Here is a 14218-nt window from a genome sequence, read left to right on the forward strand (position 1 = left end):
TCTCCCCACTACTTTTACTTCAAATTACCTTTGTGCAAAAAACCTTAACCTCAACGATTCAAAATAAAATTCACAAAGAAAGAAAATATAAGTCATAATTTTATTCAACAGACGATAAAATGAAACATATTATTGTTACTACTGACTTGAATATGCTAAACTTTATTATAAAAAGAAAAAAATATTACCCGTTGAATTCAAAATTTGTACTCCAACGACTTTATTGAAGAAAAATTGTTTTAATTTTTCAGAAGTTGAAATTTATAAAATGGTAAATTTGCAAAAAAAAGATAGATTGATTTTATTATTCTATTCATTTTATGTAGAGAAATTTGATTAATAAGATCAAATCTCTTATTTTTCTTTTGTATGAAAAATAAAACTAAAAAAATTCGCTCGGATTATGACCCGTTAGCCGCCAAAGAAAGGATCACAACATATTCAACTCATTAACAACAAATATTTGTTTTATGTTATCCTCCATTGAATAAAATTAAGACTTATATCTTACTCCCCGTTAATTTTATTTTGAATCATTGAGGTTATTATTCTTTTCATAAGAATAATTTGAAGAAAAAGTAGCGGGGATAGAGAAACAACTTAAAAATGATCTAAAGATTTAATTTCACGAAGAGTTCCGTTAATATAAACCTAAGCTATTGTGTAAAGAAAAATGGACAAAGACAAAACCTGATAAGTTTTTGAATACTTAATGAACTAAAACCGGTAAGTGTATACTTAGAAGACCAAAGCTGATAAATTTTTGAATACTTGAAGGACTAAAATCGATAAGTGTGTAGTTAATGGACCAAAACTGATAAGTTTTTGAATAATCAAAGGACTAAATACGAAAAAATATAGTTAAGGGACCATTTTAGACCAACTCCTATAGTTAAGGGACTATTTATGACATTTTATGAGTCTCTGATAACGACACACCATAAACAACAATGATACAGGTAAAAAAAACTACCATAATACACTAGTACCACCGCAAACGCCAGTCACTCTAAGCAAGACAACACTACACTACCTACTACCCTTCTACCCTAATGTGAGTCCTCCACATCCTCTTGTCTAGAACCATGTTCTTGGTTATCTGAAGTTGCGTCGTCAGGGGCGGACCCACGTGGTATGTAGGGGGTTCACCCGAACCCCCTCGGTAAAAAATTACACGGTATATATGAGGTAAATTTTCTGTATTTCTGTAGATATATATATATATATATATTGAACCCCCTCAATAACAAAGAGAAACTGATGGCGCAGTGGCAAGTACCCCTGAAATTAAGCTCTACATCACTAGATCGACTCCCAGAAAAATGTGTTAAAAGTTTGGTTTTAAACCCAAAAGAATTCAAGGTTTCCATTTCTGAAGGAAGGCATATTTACACGTTTATACTTTTATTTTTCGAACCCCCTGAACAAAAATCCTGGGTCCGTTACTATGCGTCGTATCCCTTCTTAACACCTCTTCCCAATACTTCTTTGGCCTACTTCTGTCTCTCCTCGTGCCTCCTATAGCCAACTTTCCGCACCTCATCACTGGTATATCTATGCATCTCCTCTCCACATGTTCAAACCATCTCAATCTCACTTCCCTCTTCTTATCCACCACCTAGGTCACACCACATTATTCTGGATCCACGTTAGAATCACATTATTTAAAGTAAAAAGAATAAATGCATTATATAGTTTCTATTAGAGGATTGCCAATATTTCTAGACATGAAGTAAATTCTTTTATAGTGGATTTAACTTTTCAATTTGGCGAAAGTTTTTTAGGTTTTCTTTTAATACCCTGGTTTAAAATAAAATATTTTCCTTTACAGGGGTTTTAGGTTTCAACTCGGCTGCTTATATAGCGCTCCATTCCTCTTCCACCGTTATTCAAGAAAATTTTATCGTATCCTGTTTGTTTAGGATTTAGGATTTAGGATTTAGGATTTAGGATTGAGGATTGAGGATTGAGGATTGAGGATTGAGCAGCACAAATGCATCCACTAGAACTCAGATGGTAGAAATTCACTGAAACCCAATTGGAAGTCTATAGAATAGCAATGGTGTATTCATCTTCTTCAATTCGAGCTTTTGGCTCACTTCTCTGCAGAATCTCAAATGGGGTTTATCTTAAACCCCACCATTCTTGCACTCTCAGAAGTAAGTACTCCCATACATCAATAAAAAGTAAATCTTTATACCTTATTTTCCTAAATTGTTTATTTTCTTGTAGGTGTTTTTTTGTTGAGTGGGAATTTTTCGTATTCTTCATGGTATTCATCTTCTGATATAAAGGTCTTGCCTTTAGAACTTCAATCGAGCAATTCAGTCAGAAAGATTTGGACTTCCTCTCCTCTCTGTATGGGCAGGCGCTCCTGCAAAATTGCTGGCAGAAAGGTATAAAATGTTCTTGCTGTTTACATTTAAGTCATATAGTTCTTGTTTCTTCTTTTTTTTTTGATGACAAGATAGTTCTCGTTTCTTTTTCTTTGAGCAAAAAAATTAAAACAATTCTAATTGTTGTATTTGCTTTGATACAAATATTGTTAACTCTCCGATTCAATACTATTCAAATGTATTGGGATCTTAGAGATTACCTCAAGTTAGAATCTTTCTTCCTAACTTGATTTCATCTACCAAAGAAAAATGTAGTCTTTTGGTCTATGCTAACTCTGAACAATAACAACAACATCATAGCTAGTGAAATCCCACAAAATGGGGTCTGGGAGGTAGAGTATACACAGACCTTACTACTACCTTAGAGGTAGAGCGAATGTTTCTGATACACCTTCAGCCCAGTGTCTTAACTCTGAAGTGTTCAGAAATTTATATGTAGTAACGATCTGTGGAAGCATTGTGATTTCATTGTTATGTAGCGTCAACATCCTGGGAAATATTTATTCGTGTGATTTTGAGGTTTCTGTAATGAAGTTTGACGTTATTTGACTGCAGTAGTAGAAGAAGAGTGATGCATTTATTGAGATTAGATAGTTCATTAGGTTAAACTTATTTATTAAATGTTTTTTATTACAAGAGAAACCCGCAGTCGCTACCCTTTGGGTGCGTATATGGTAAAACCCTGTTCCTATGCAATAGCTTGTAAACCACACCGGAGAAGTAATCCGCACTAGGCAAGCCCGGTGTGACGAGGTCGACCCAGAAGGAAAACTAGAATTATTTATTAAATGTGGACTATATATAAACTTATTATTATGTTTTTAGCAAAACAGGGTGAATGTTAATAGTTGGTGGAAAAACACACAAGTCATGTATTTATGTAGATTCCACATGGGCATGTATTATTTCATGTAATAGGTGTGGGTTGACAATAGTGTAGGTGTTGGAGACCCATGAGCCCATAATGAGGAGGCAACCTAGGTTAAGGCTTTAAAGCCAATAAATATGAGGCTAGGTCCCCTTTCTCGAGCTTGCTTTGCAATCATGGGAAACAAAGAAGGAAACCTCTGGTTTCTCTTTTCTATTTTTTCCCTCTTCAACCACACATTTTAAGATGGTCAAGATTCATTTTGAGTGATATAGGTAGTTTTCATAAATAAATTTAAGAAATCTAGACCCACTTTGTTGATAAGATCCAGGAAGACTTATCAATTTGAAAACACACATGACAAAAATATCTCAAAGATAAAACAATTTATTATATACCATGATTCGAAAACCGTGGATCAAGATCTCTAATTTCATAAACTCTCTGTTCAATAAAGGATTCATTAATGCCTCTTACCACTTATCAGATTGTTGTTACTAACTGAAGCACGTATGTGTTAAAAGAAAATTGCTAACGAGTTAAGTCCCCAAAGCCAAGATCAACTTTGAACTTGATTCACCCGGACAATTTTAATAGAATAATGTTGTGCATATGCGCAACAATCAAAACAAAATCATAGTCTATAAACGAACTTCATTTCAGATTTAACCGCGATACAAATTGCGTTAATTTCAGTAAACCGGACTATTCATCGCATGAACGATTAATAGGGTCAATAATCTATGTAATATGCTTTGATGCCAAGTGTAAATTAACACGACCACAATAATCACATAGATTAAGAAGACCTATGATATTATTGTGAAATACACGAAAAAAATGTGCGCACTTTTATCCACTATAACAATGCACAACTCAAGAGGAACTATGCCGAGTCTTCCTCTCCTTTGGCTTATGACGCATGGCTTAACCTAAGATTTTTTCTCATAAGGTGCTAGCCATCATAAGCTAAAGTAGAGGAAGACTCAACTAGTTTGTCTTCTGTTGTGCGTTGCTATGGTGGAAAAACGTGCACACATTCTTTTTGCGTATTTCACAATATTTTACGTGTTCTTAATTTTATGTGGTTATTGTGATCGAGTTTTTCAATTAATTTACACATGGCATTGGAGCATGTTACATAGATTATGAACCTTATTAATTGTTCATGAGACGAATAGTCCGGAATATTGAAATCATTTATGCGTAAGTTATGGATTAGTGTTGAAGGTTAGTATGTAGCCGAGCAATGTCTAGTTCCCTTACCCGTATTGGTTGAGTTCAAGCATATCTCAAGTCTAGAGTGATTTTAGTCAAGATAACAAATATCCATATATAAATTAAAGAAATCTAGACCCACTTTGTTAATATGTTCCAAGAAGACTATCAATTTGAAAGCACATACGCCGACAAAAATATCTCAAAGATAAAACAATTTATTATATACCAAGATTTGAAAACCGTAGATCAATATCTCTAATCTCTAATTTCATAAACTCTCGGTTCAATAGAGAACTCATAAATGACTCTTATCACTTATCAGATTGTTGTTACTAGCGGAAGCTCATATGTGTTAAAAGAAAATTGCTAACGAGTTAAGACCCCAAAGCCAAGATCAACTTTGAACTTGATTCACACGGACTATTTTTAATAGAATAATGTTGTGCATATACGCACAATCAAAAAAGAATCACAGTCTATAAACAAACTTCATTTCAGTTTTAATCGCGATACAAATTGTGTTAATTTCAGTAATCTGGACTATTCATCACATGAACGATTAATAGGTTTCATAATCTATGTAATATGTGTTGATGCCAAGTGTAAATTAACACGACCACAATAATCACATATATTAAGAAAACCTATGATATTGTGAAATACACGAAAAAAATGCGTGTACCTTTATCCACTATAACAATGCACAACTGAAGACAAACTACGCCGAGTCTTCCTCTCCTTTGGCTTATGACACAGGGATTAACCTAAGATCTTTTCTCATATGGTGCCAGCCGTTAATAGCTAAAGTAGAGGAAGGCTCAACTAGTTTGTCTTCAGTTGTACGTTGCTATGGTGGATAAAGGTGCACACATTCTTTTCGCGTATTTTAGGTTTTCTTAATTTTATGTGATAGTGTTTCTCAATTAATTTACACTTGGCGTTAGAGCATGTTACATAGATTATGAACCTTATTAGTTGTTCATGCAACGGATAGTTAGGAATACTGAAATTATTTCTGCGTAAGTTATGATTATGGTTGAAGGTTAGAATATAGCCGAGCAATGTCTAGTTTCCTTACCCGTATTGGTTGAGCTCAAGCATACCTCAAGTCTAGAGTGGTTTTAGTCAAGCCAACAAATATCAATAAATAAATTTAAGAAATCTAGACCCACTTTGTTAATATGATCCGCCCCCAAGGCCTAGCTCGAGTGGCAAAAGGTGGAGGATTTGTGGCTTAGGTCGCAGGTTCAACCCCACACTATGCAAAGCGAAGCCCGATATTTAAGTGGAGAAGGGTAGATGGGAGGGCCCATTATCCATCGAGTTTAGAAGGTTGTGATTGGTCCTAAGAGCGGGTCACAAACAGATTTCTCGATTATCAAAAGAAAAAAAAAAGATCCAAGAAGACTATATCAATTTGAAAACACACACGCTGACAAAAATATCTCAAAGATAAAACAATTTATTATATACCCTAGATCAAGATCTTTGATTTCATAAACTCTTCGTTCAGTAGAAGATTTATAAATGACTCTTATCAGATTGTTGTTACTAGTGGAAGCACATATGTGTTAAACGAACACTGCTAACAAATTAAGACCCCAAAATCAAGATCAACTTTGAACTTAATTCACTAGGATTATTTTAATAAAATAATGTAGTGCATATACGCAACAATCAAAACAGAATCACAGCCGAAAAACAAGCTTTGTTTCAGATTTAACCGTGATACAAATAATTTCAGTATTCCGGACTACTCGTCTTGTGAACGATTAATAAGGTTCATAATCTATCTAACATTCTCTAATGCCAAGAACCCGTATCATTTCATGTAATAGGTGTGGACCGGAAAGAGTGTAGGTCTGTTGGAAACTAGTGAGCCTGTAATGGGGAGGCACACTAGGTTATGGCTTTTAAGCCTATAAATATGAGGCTAGGTCCCCTCTTCTGGGTTAAGCTAAGACTTTTTTCCATAAGGTATCAGCCGTCATAAGCCAAAGGTGAAGAAGACTCAGCCTAGTTTGTCTTTAATTGTGCGTTGCTATGGCAGATAAAGGTGCACACCTTCTTTTCGTGTATTTCACAATATTATAGGTGTTCTTAATATATGTGATTATTGTGGTCGTGTTTCTCGATTAATTTAATTCATCAAGGACTAAGTAGCCAATACTGATGTATTACGGTGATCAACAATGTATATCGTAGCATTATATTCAAATGATTGTCCAGCAACAGGAGTTAGCACAGTTCTAGCATTTTGGATATTGTTTAAGTCAATGTTTCTTTTATGCAGACTGCTCAGGATCTTAAGAAGGCAAAGCTATACTCAAAAATCGGGAAGGAAATTGTTTCTGCGTAAGTTATGGAAATGAAAAATAGTCGTTCGTCTAAATCAATATTGAAATGAATGGAATTTTTCTCTTCTATTTGAGGTCTTAACGTCCCATTGGAACTTTTGAGCGTTATCTTGTTGCCAGCTAGAACCCTTTTCCAGACGTCTATTTTTGTGATTGTTATGATATAAAAAAAAAAGGTGGCAGTTTGGTGCACTAAAGCTCGTGCTATGCGTAGGGTCTCGAGAAGGGCCCAACCACAAGGGCTTATTGTACTCAACCTTACCTTGCATTTCTGAATGAGTACTGTTTCCTGAATGACCAGGGTTAAGAAAGGTGGTCCCAGTCCAATATCTAATACGGCTCTCGCTGCTCTGATCGAGAAAGTTAAGGAACTTGATATACCCAAAGACATTGTTGACCGCAATGTTAAGAGAGCTTCAGAAAAGGGACAGGAAGCTTTTATCGAGAAGATCTATGAGGTATTGAACATTTAGACTTATATGCATTTGTTATCTAATAAGCAGCAATTTTTACACATTAACCTTTTTGGTAACTCTCTTGACTATTGCAATTCAGTGAACTATGAACTCCTGTTCTATACTCAGGTATATGGTTATGGTGGAGTTGGTATCATCATTGAGGTCTTAACAGATAAAGTAAACAGGTCAGTGGCAGCAGTTCGAGAAGTGGTGAAGGACAATGGTGGGAAGATGGCAGATCCAGGATCCATTATGTTCAAATTCCAACGTGCTCGGGTTGCTAATGTTAAAGTCACTGATGTTGACCGGGACCAGCTCTTAACAATTGCTTTAGATGCTGGTGCTGAAGATATCATTGAACCTTCAATGGATGAATATGATACAGAAGCAGATTCATCTGAGAGGTTCGTATGCTAGCTGTTTTGGTTGCAGATAAATAAAGTCTGTTAGTTTAGGAAGAATATTCCATTGGCAAAGATTATCTTCTTATTTGCTTCATCCCGCAGTGAGTATGTTTCTCTGGTTGGATACTGCTCTCTCGTTTCTTGCAATTGGACCCAGAGTTTACTTTTATGGTTCTTTCAGGCATATACACGTAGTCAAAGAAACCTCTCTGGGTGTTCTTCATAAGTTGATTCTCTTTCAGTGCTGAAAATAAACTCCAACAACCCGTTACTGCTATTGCCAAGTCTACTGCAGCCTTGATTTTGGCACACCTACGTTATTTCAATTGCAATTTCATGGTTGCTGATAAATTCTTTTCATCTGCTAAACCTCACCCCAAAACCTTCTCTTCCCACAGGCCAATAGTGGTTTTTCCATTCCCCCATGGGTGACTCAAACTTCCAACCTCTTCGTTGGAAGTGGAGGAGTCTTACCACTAAAACAACCTTCTCTTGTCTGCTGTTGAACTAATGTCATGCTGGATGAACTAATATCAGCACATCTGACTATTTTCCTTTTTATTTGGTTTACTTTAGTAGGGTTTACAAAGTCGTGTCTTCTGCGGAGAACTATCCAGTAATATTATCAAAACTACAAGAGGAAGGAATAAAATTTAAACCTGACAACGGATCTGAGCTACTTCCTACTACTCCAATTGAGGTTTGTGAGTACAGCATATCAAAATTTTATTCTTCTAATTTGACAGCACTTGTTTAATCTTTGATCTTTTGATAAGATAATATGTTTTAACCATGAAATTAGAAAAGAAATCTAATAATTGATGTGTGAATCGTTGACCTTTTGTAATGTAAATATAATCATAGCATGGTCCACTAATTGATGTGGTTATGAGCTTTTTCATACCATGTAGCGTTGTGTTTCTGATAACTCAAATCTTCAAAAGGCTAATCTTTATTGCAAAACATAAGAATATCTAAAATCTCATAGATTTAGTAGTGAACATTCAAACTTCAACATCCAAGATCAATTTGTTCTTATACAAGAAAAGAAGTTTTAGTCCAGTTGTTTTGACATGATTTGATTATAATATTCAACAAGGACGAATCAGGGGTACAACAACTAAAGCAATTGTTTTAGCTCCAAAAATTGAAGGTCTCAAATTTACTTTTTTTCTTATCAAGTAAATGTATTTTTGATAAAAAACATGGCCACGACAGCCATATACAAGAGATATAGCAAAAAGTGGAGAATTACAAAAATATATGATTCTCTACAAGCTCCACCCAGTCGTCTATACAACAAGGAACTTTCTGTGTGTACCAAAAAAAAATTAGGGAACAGAGACTACTCCTCAATTGAGAGAAACTCGACTCTACACCTTCAAAAGCTCTCCTATTTCTTTCTCTCCAAACAACCCACATTACCGCAAATGGAATCATATTCCACGCACAAGAAAAGAAGCAGAAGCAAATAAAACAAGATAAAAAAAACATTACTAGAAAAATAGATGTTATGAACTCGAGCAAGAGAAGAAAAAAAAGAAAAACAAAGAGAACATTAAAGCCTATGTGGAGTAAGTCATATAACTCAAACGATCAATTTTTCATAATCGAGAAATCCCCATGGGGATAAGACAGGATAAGGCACACTTGCAGCTTACCGAGGACATGATTCTAGATTGGACTATAGAAGGATATGGAAGTCGAGGATTAAGGTAGAAGATTAGTAGTCCCCTTATTAGTATTGGTTGAGCTCAAGCATACCTCAAGTCTAGAGTGATTTTAGTCAAGCCAACCTGAGCCCATGAAGTATTTGGCTTGGGTTGGCTGGTTTTCACCATTTGAGACTGATGGACGTATGTGCAAGCGATTGATCAGCTATAAATAGAGTTGTTCATTCTTTTCTCTGCTGTCTTACAAACTTTTGAAGGTCATCTACTTTAGCTTCTTTCTAGGTTTATTACTACATGGACCTTTTATCCACAACTAGTTTTTTTCAGTTTAAATTACCGCAGTTCAAATGCTTTAACTATCAGTTTATGTTAATAGCTGAATTTGATCTTTCCAATTATTAGTACACATATTTATGTTTGTTGTAGTTAGTACTTTGGTTTTGGGCTGCAGGTAGATGATGAGGCTATGGAGTTGAACAAAGAACTAATGTCCAAATTACTTGAACTTGATGATGTTGATGCTGTGTATACAGATCAAAAGTATTAGGTTATTATTCCACTTAACAGTGGCATGAACACCTAACAGCTGGTTGTTGAGGCTATTGAAGAATGATAACGACATTCAGCTCATTAGAGTCCTGTAGTCAATCATATACGGCGTCATCTAGCTGTTTTACTTCTACAAAGAATCTACAGATCGTCTCATCTTAGGAACAACATTGCTGTTTGGCCCAATTTTATCATAGGGTTTGATCTTTCAACTGATAGATGGAATCTTTAGATGCATTGGTAACCCAATAATATTGCCTCCCTTTTGTTTGTAAAATGAATGTGCTTTAAAAATACAATCTGAAGTTGTAAGTTATATTGGCAATAAAATTCTGTTGTTTCTCTTTAACAGCTAGCATGATGAATCTCATTGTAACGTCTTTAGCTTGAGTTAGTAAAGTGAGAGGCTAAGAGCTAAGTTGCAGAGTTATTTGTATACGTTTGACTTTATCAATTGAATCTACCGAAGTTCTTGTTTCTTCACATGGACTTGTCAGAAAGACTAATGATTCTATGTTATAGTTAAAGTTAGTATCCCTATTTCCAATTTCTGCTGCAGAAGTATGTAATATGTTACTGAATCTCCTTTTGGGAACTTGTTTCTAGAGATGGGGTTTCTTGTTGATCTCATATGTGTATTAGAAATGCAAGTTTTGAAGCATCTGGTTTAGTGCATTAACATGTCAGTTCCTATTACTTCAATCGGGAGAACAACTCGAACTGATGCTGGCTTAGTGGATAATGATAGTTTGAATACTTCAATCTGATACAATACCATAAGTGATTGCAACTCCTCAATTCCAGAAGGCAATTTTTTTTTGTATAAAGGTGACATCAAGGTCAACTTAGGTGCACCTCGACTGTATCTTTCACCTTTTCAGTTATCAGGACATTTTGTCTACTGAGATTTGGGTATATGAAAAGAAATCACCTAATGTTTTTTCTCTGTTGGATTTCAACCCTCGTCTTTCCACTAACTTCACTTCATTGACTACTAAAGAACATTCATGTTTTAACAAAGATCTCTCAGGTCAGTTACTTATGAATACTCATTTTAGAGCATATGCATTCATATATATATATATACTTACTATTAATATGGGTACACACATTCTATTACTGAGAGCAAATATGCACAAAATACTACAATATTAGCTATTTCAATATTAGTACTATCATCTTATTATGACTAGTAAAATGTATTAAGCTATGATATAACACTGTCGTGGATGTGGGGCGATACTATATCTTTGGAACCCAACAACCATGTAGCCCATAGGGGAGACCATAAGGAAATTTTGCTCTTGCAATTTCTTCAAATGTTGATCCATCCAGTATTAGAGCATATCCTTCTCCATTCTTGTCACTGATCACTGAGATTACAACACCTGCATAATATATAGTTCAAAAAATGTTACAACTTGTTAAGAACGTTGCTCCAATTACTTGTTCTTTGTTTTATTATTATTCTTGCATTATCATTCACTAGAGATGCGTCAGAACAGGGCCAAATAACATTGATAAATTAATTACCATCATCTTCCTCGGTTGCACCGGGTCGAGCCACAAAGAATGGTTCAGAAGGCACAGCACCTTCATCATACCAATTCTTTGCCTTCTTATCAAACAAATCAATCTGTAAAATATTGTCAGTTATTATTTGATCATGAAACAATAACAATTGTAGGGAAAAAAAGAAGAAGCTGACCTTGGTGAGGGTGTTGGGGAAATTACAAGGCCTCTTAGCACCACAAGCATAAGCATATCTGTATTTCTTGCCTAAATAAGCAGGATTAATACTGCACATATCCATGCCTTTTCCATGTTCATTTGGGTCCAATGCTGCTTCTAATTCTCCATATGGACTTCCATCTAATGGTATTCTGAATCTTCCAACCCTATTACCAAACACCATTAATGTCTAAATATGTAGAGATTAATTTATCTCAGGATATAGTTGTGTGAAGATAAAAAATATTAGGTTATTTTTGAAGTGATGTAATACTGTACCTTGCATCGGGCAAGACATCCTTGCCGTTGAAGGAGCGAAGATTCTCAAGGCGGAGCTTGTCAAGGATGGTGGTGTCGGCGCTATGCTCACAGCAATCTGCAATAACAGCAGTAACTCTCCCATCTTCGTCTTTTTCCTCGTATCCATTGATGAAGTGGAATGTCACGTATAATGGCACTTCTACACTTGCCACCTTTTCAATTAAAATAAATCAAATTATTATTATAAAAAAATAGGATCTCAGAATTAGATTACTATATATCATAAAGAGAAAAATTACAGATTACAATTAATTAGAGTACTAATAACATGTAGTAATTCTTTTGTAGCTAGCGTTCTTTAAATTAATTTTGGATTACCCAATAATAACAACATGCCCCAGTTTAATTCTACAAGAGGGGTTTGAAAAAGGGTGGCATGTATCACTGGCGAACTCAGAAATTTCATTAAAGATTTAACATATACATATGAAAAATCATTTTTGTCCTATTTACTTCCTCCTATAATTTTCGATAGACATAGTATAATTGTTGAACAAAAAGGTGTTTAATAATTGACCACCCTTCATTACTTGTATGGGCTACGGCCTACGCCACTAGTGTGTACGTAACCTTACCGAGGTGGTTTCTCAATAGACATTCATTTCAAATAAAACATATCAAAAATCAAGTATGTAAATAGATAAATACAACAATAGTGAAGAAACGACACTGAAAACAATAAAGAAGAGAATAGTCAGGTAATTTTTAGATCATAGTGTAAAAGAAAAAATAAAAATTATAGTGATGAGAAAGAAATGACTTACAATGTTGCCACTGGCTTTACACATAACATGCACAAATGCTTTAGAATGAGGATGCCACTCAAACTTATAGAGTGGTGTTGGCTCAGCCTTCAACAAATTTTGTGCACAATACCTTAGTGACATCTCAGGCACAATAACATAATTTTCTGTAACAGGAAACGAATGAACCCATCCTGGTGCTGGTCCTCCTCTACAACTCACTCTTCCTATATACTTCCTCTCATTTGTCCCTGCCTCCATTCTCACCACCAAATATCCCGGGTTAATTAAATCCGGAATCAACGTTATAAACTCACTATCTGTAACAACTGGATGAGCTGAATGAATTAATCCGCCTAACGAGTCACTATATTCAAATTTCCCAATTGTATCAAGTGTATTCGGATCAATTACAATTGAACCTTTTATTGTCTCAGTTAAGCAGACTACTCGTCCATCTCCGAGTTTAACGACTCCAGTGTTGGCATTATCGGTTAGGGATGCCCCGGAGAGTAATTTGGCCATGTCACCTATGTAGGATAAGAAATTGTCTGGCTTAGGTACTTCTGAAAATTCTCGGTAACATATTTTGTTACTGCTTTTTGCTGCTTTATATGCGTCCGATTCGATTTGTCTATGACCCATTATTAATCGTCCGTTTTCGAAATGAAGACGGACTAAGGTAGCGTACCCATCGAAAAGGTGACGAAAATTGTAGTCACCTATGTGCCATTGTCCTGGACCATTTCTTAGGTACGTGCCATTCTACATAGACAAGAAAATAATAAACTATTTATAATTTGTTTTTTTTTTTATAATGAGTAAATAAAAATTTTATGTGCTGAGATTTGGACTTGGAATGAATGTGACATGATGTGGAATGAGGTTAAGCTGATGTACGTCTTATTATTATTAATAATCATGACAAAAGATAAAGGAATATTTTATTTTTCCAAAAAATATATATATAGATTAAAGGAAAGAGATTGATTATTTTATTTTTTTCATCTTCTCAGATCTTAACTATTCGTCGTTTTAATACTATAACATTCTTTATCATCTTGAAAGAAGAGAATATCCTTTGTTGAACGTGGTGAGATCATTACAAGATTGCTAAGAATATTATTATTCTTATTAATTAGCTTCTTGACGAGTGTTCATACCACTATTAAAGAAATCATTATTTTCTTATCTGAAAAAGTGACTATTTTCATCGATTTTTCGGATTGAATCGATTAGAAACAAAGAAAAATAGTAATATTTTCATGTAGAAAAACTAGAGAGTTTCTTAGTATTTTAGTAAACATTTGTTTTCCATCACACATTTTTTCAGTAAGCTAATTCGATGGAAAATAATGGGGTGTACAAAACCGAACCGAAAATCGGAAAAAAACCAGACTAGTGGTTTGGTTTGACTTGGTTTGGTATTGGAAAAAAAAATTCAACTATATTTGGATTGGTTTGGTTTTAACAAAAAAAAACCAACCCGAGACCAAA

General features: G+C 34.8%; 2 protein-coding genes across 5 annotated transcripts in view; one reads left to right on the forward strand and one right to left on the reverse strand.

The window, feature by feature from the left end:
* Positions 1-1809: 1809 nt before the first annotated feature.
* On the forward strand, positions 1810-10409 carry LOC102592508 (probable transcriptional regulatory protein At2g25830). Of its 4 annotated transcripts, none has more exons than XM_006359688.2 (7): positions 1810-2159; positions 2233-2396; positions 6779-6840; positions 7144-7300; positions 7427-7704; positions 8281-8404; positions 9808-10409. In XM_006359688.2, the coding sequence occupies exons 1-7, from the start codon at positions 2060-2062 to the stop codon at positions 9922-9924; spliced, it is 1002 nt and encodes a 333-aa protein (XP_006359750.1). In that variant the 5' UTR covers positions 1810-2059; the 3' UTR covers positions 9925-10409. The 4 variants fall into 4 exon arrangements, with proteins under 4 accessions (XP_006359750.1, XP_006359751.1, XP_006359752.1 ...); XM_006359689.2 differs by having other exon boundaries at positions 8284-8404; XM_006359690.2 differs by having other exon boundaries at positions 1811-2159; positions 9829-10409.
* A 622-nt stretch (positions 10410-11031) lies between these two features.
* Positions 11032-14218, reverse strand: part of LOC102595155 (carotenoid cleavage dioxygenase 8 homolog B, chloroplastic) — a 4418-nt gene continuing 1231 nt past the window's right edge. Inside the window, exons 2-6 of the mRNA XM_006359699.2 lie at positions 12743-13486; positions 11937-12130; positions 11635-11824; positions 11460-11562; positions 11032-11314 (exon numbers count right to left, since the gene is read on the reverse strand). Of these exons, the coding sequence (XP_006359761.1) occupies positions 11169-11314; positions 11460-11562; positions 11635-11824; positions 11937-12130; positions 12743-13486 (1377 nt within the window). The 3' untranslated portion in view covers positions 11032-11168. The remainder of the gene's footprint in view (positions 11315-11459; positions 11563-11634; positions 11825-11936; positions 12131-12742; positions 13487-14218) is intronic.

Source organism: Solanum tuberosum, unplaced genomic scaffold (assembly GCF_000226075.1).
Source record: "Solanum tuberosum cultivar DM 1-3 516 R44 unplaced genomic scaffold, SolTub_3.0 scf00306, whole genome shotgun sequence".
NCBI lineage: Eukaryota > Viridiplantae > Streptophyta > Magnoliopsida > Solanales > Solanaceae > Solanum > Solanum tuberosum.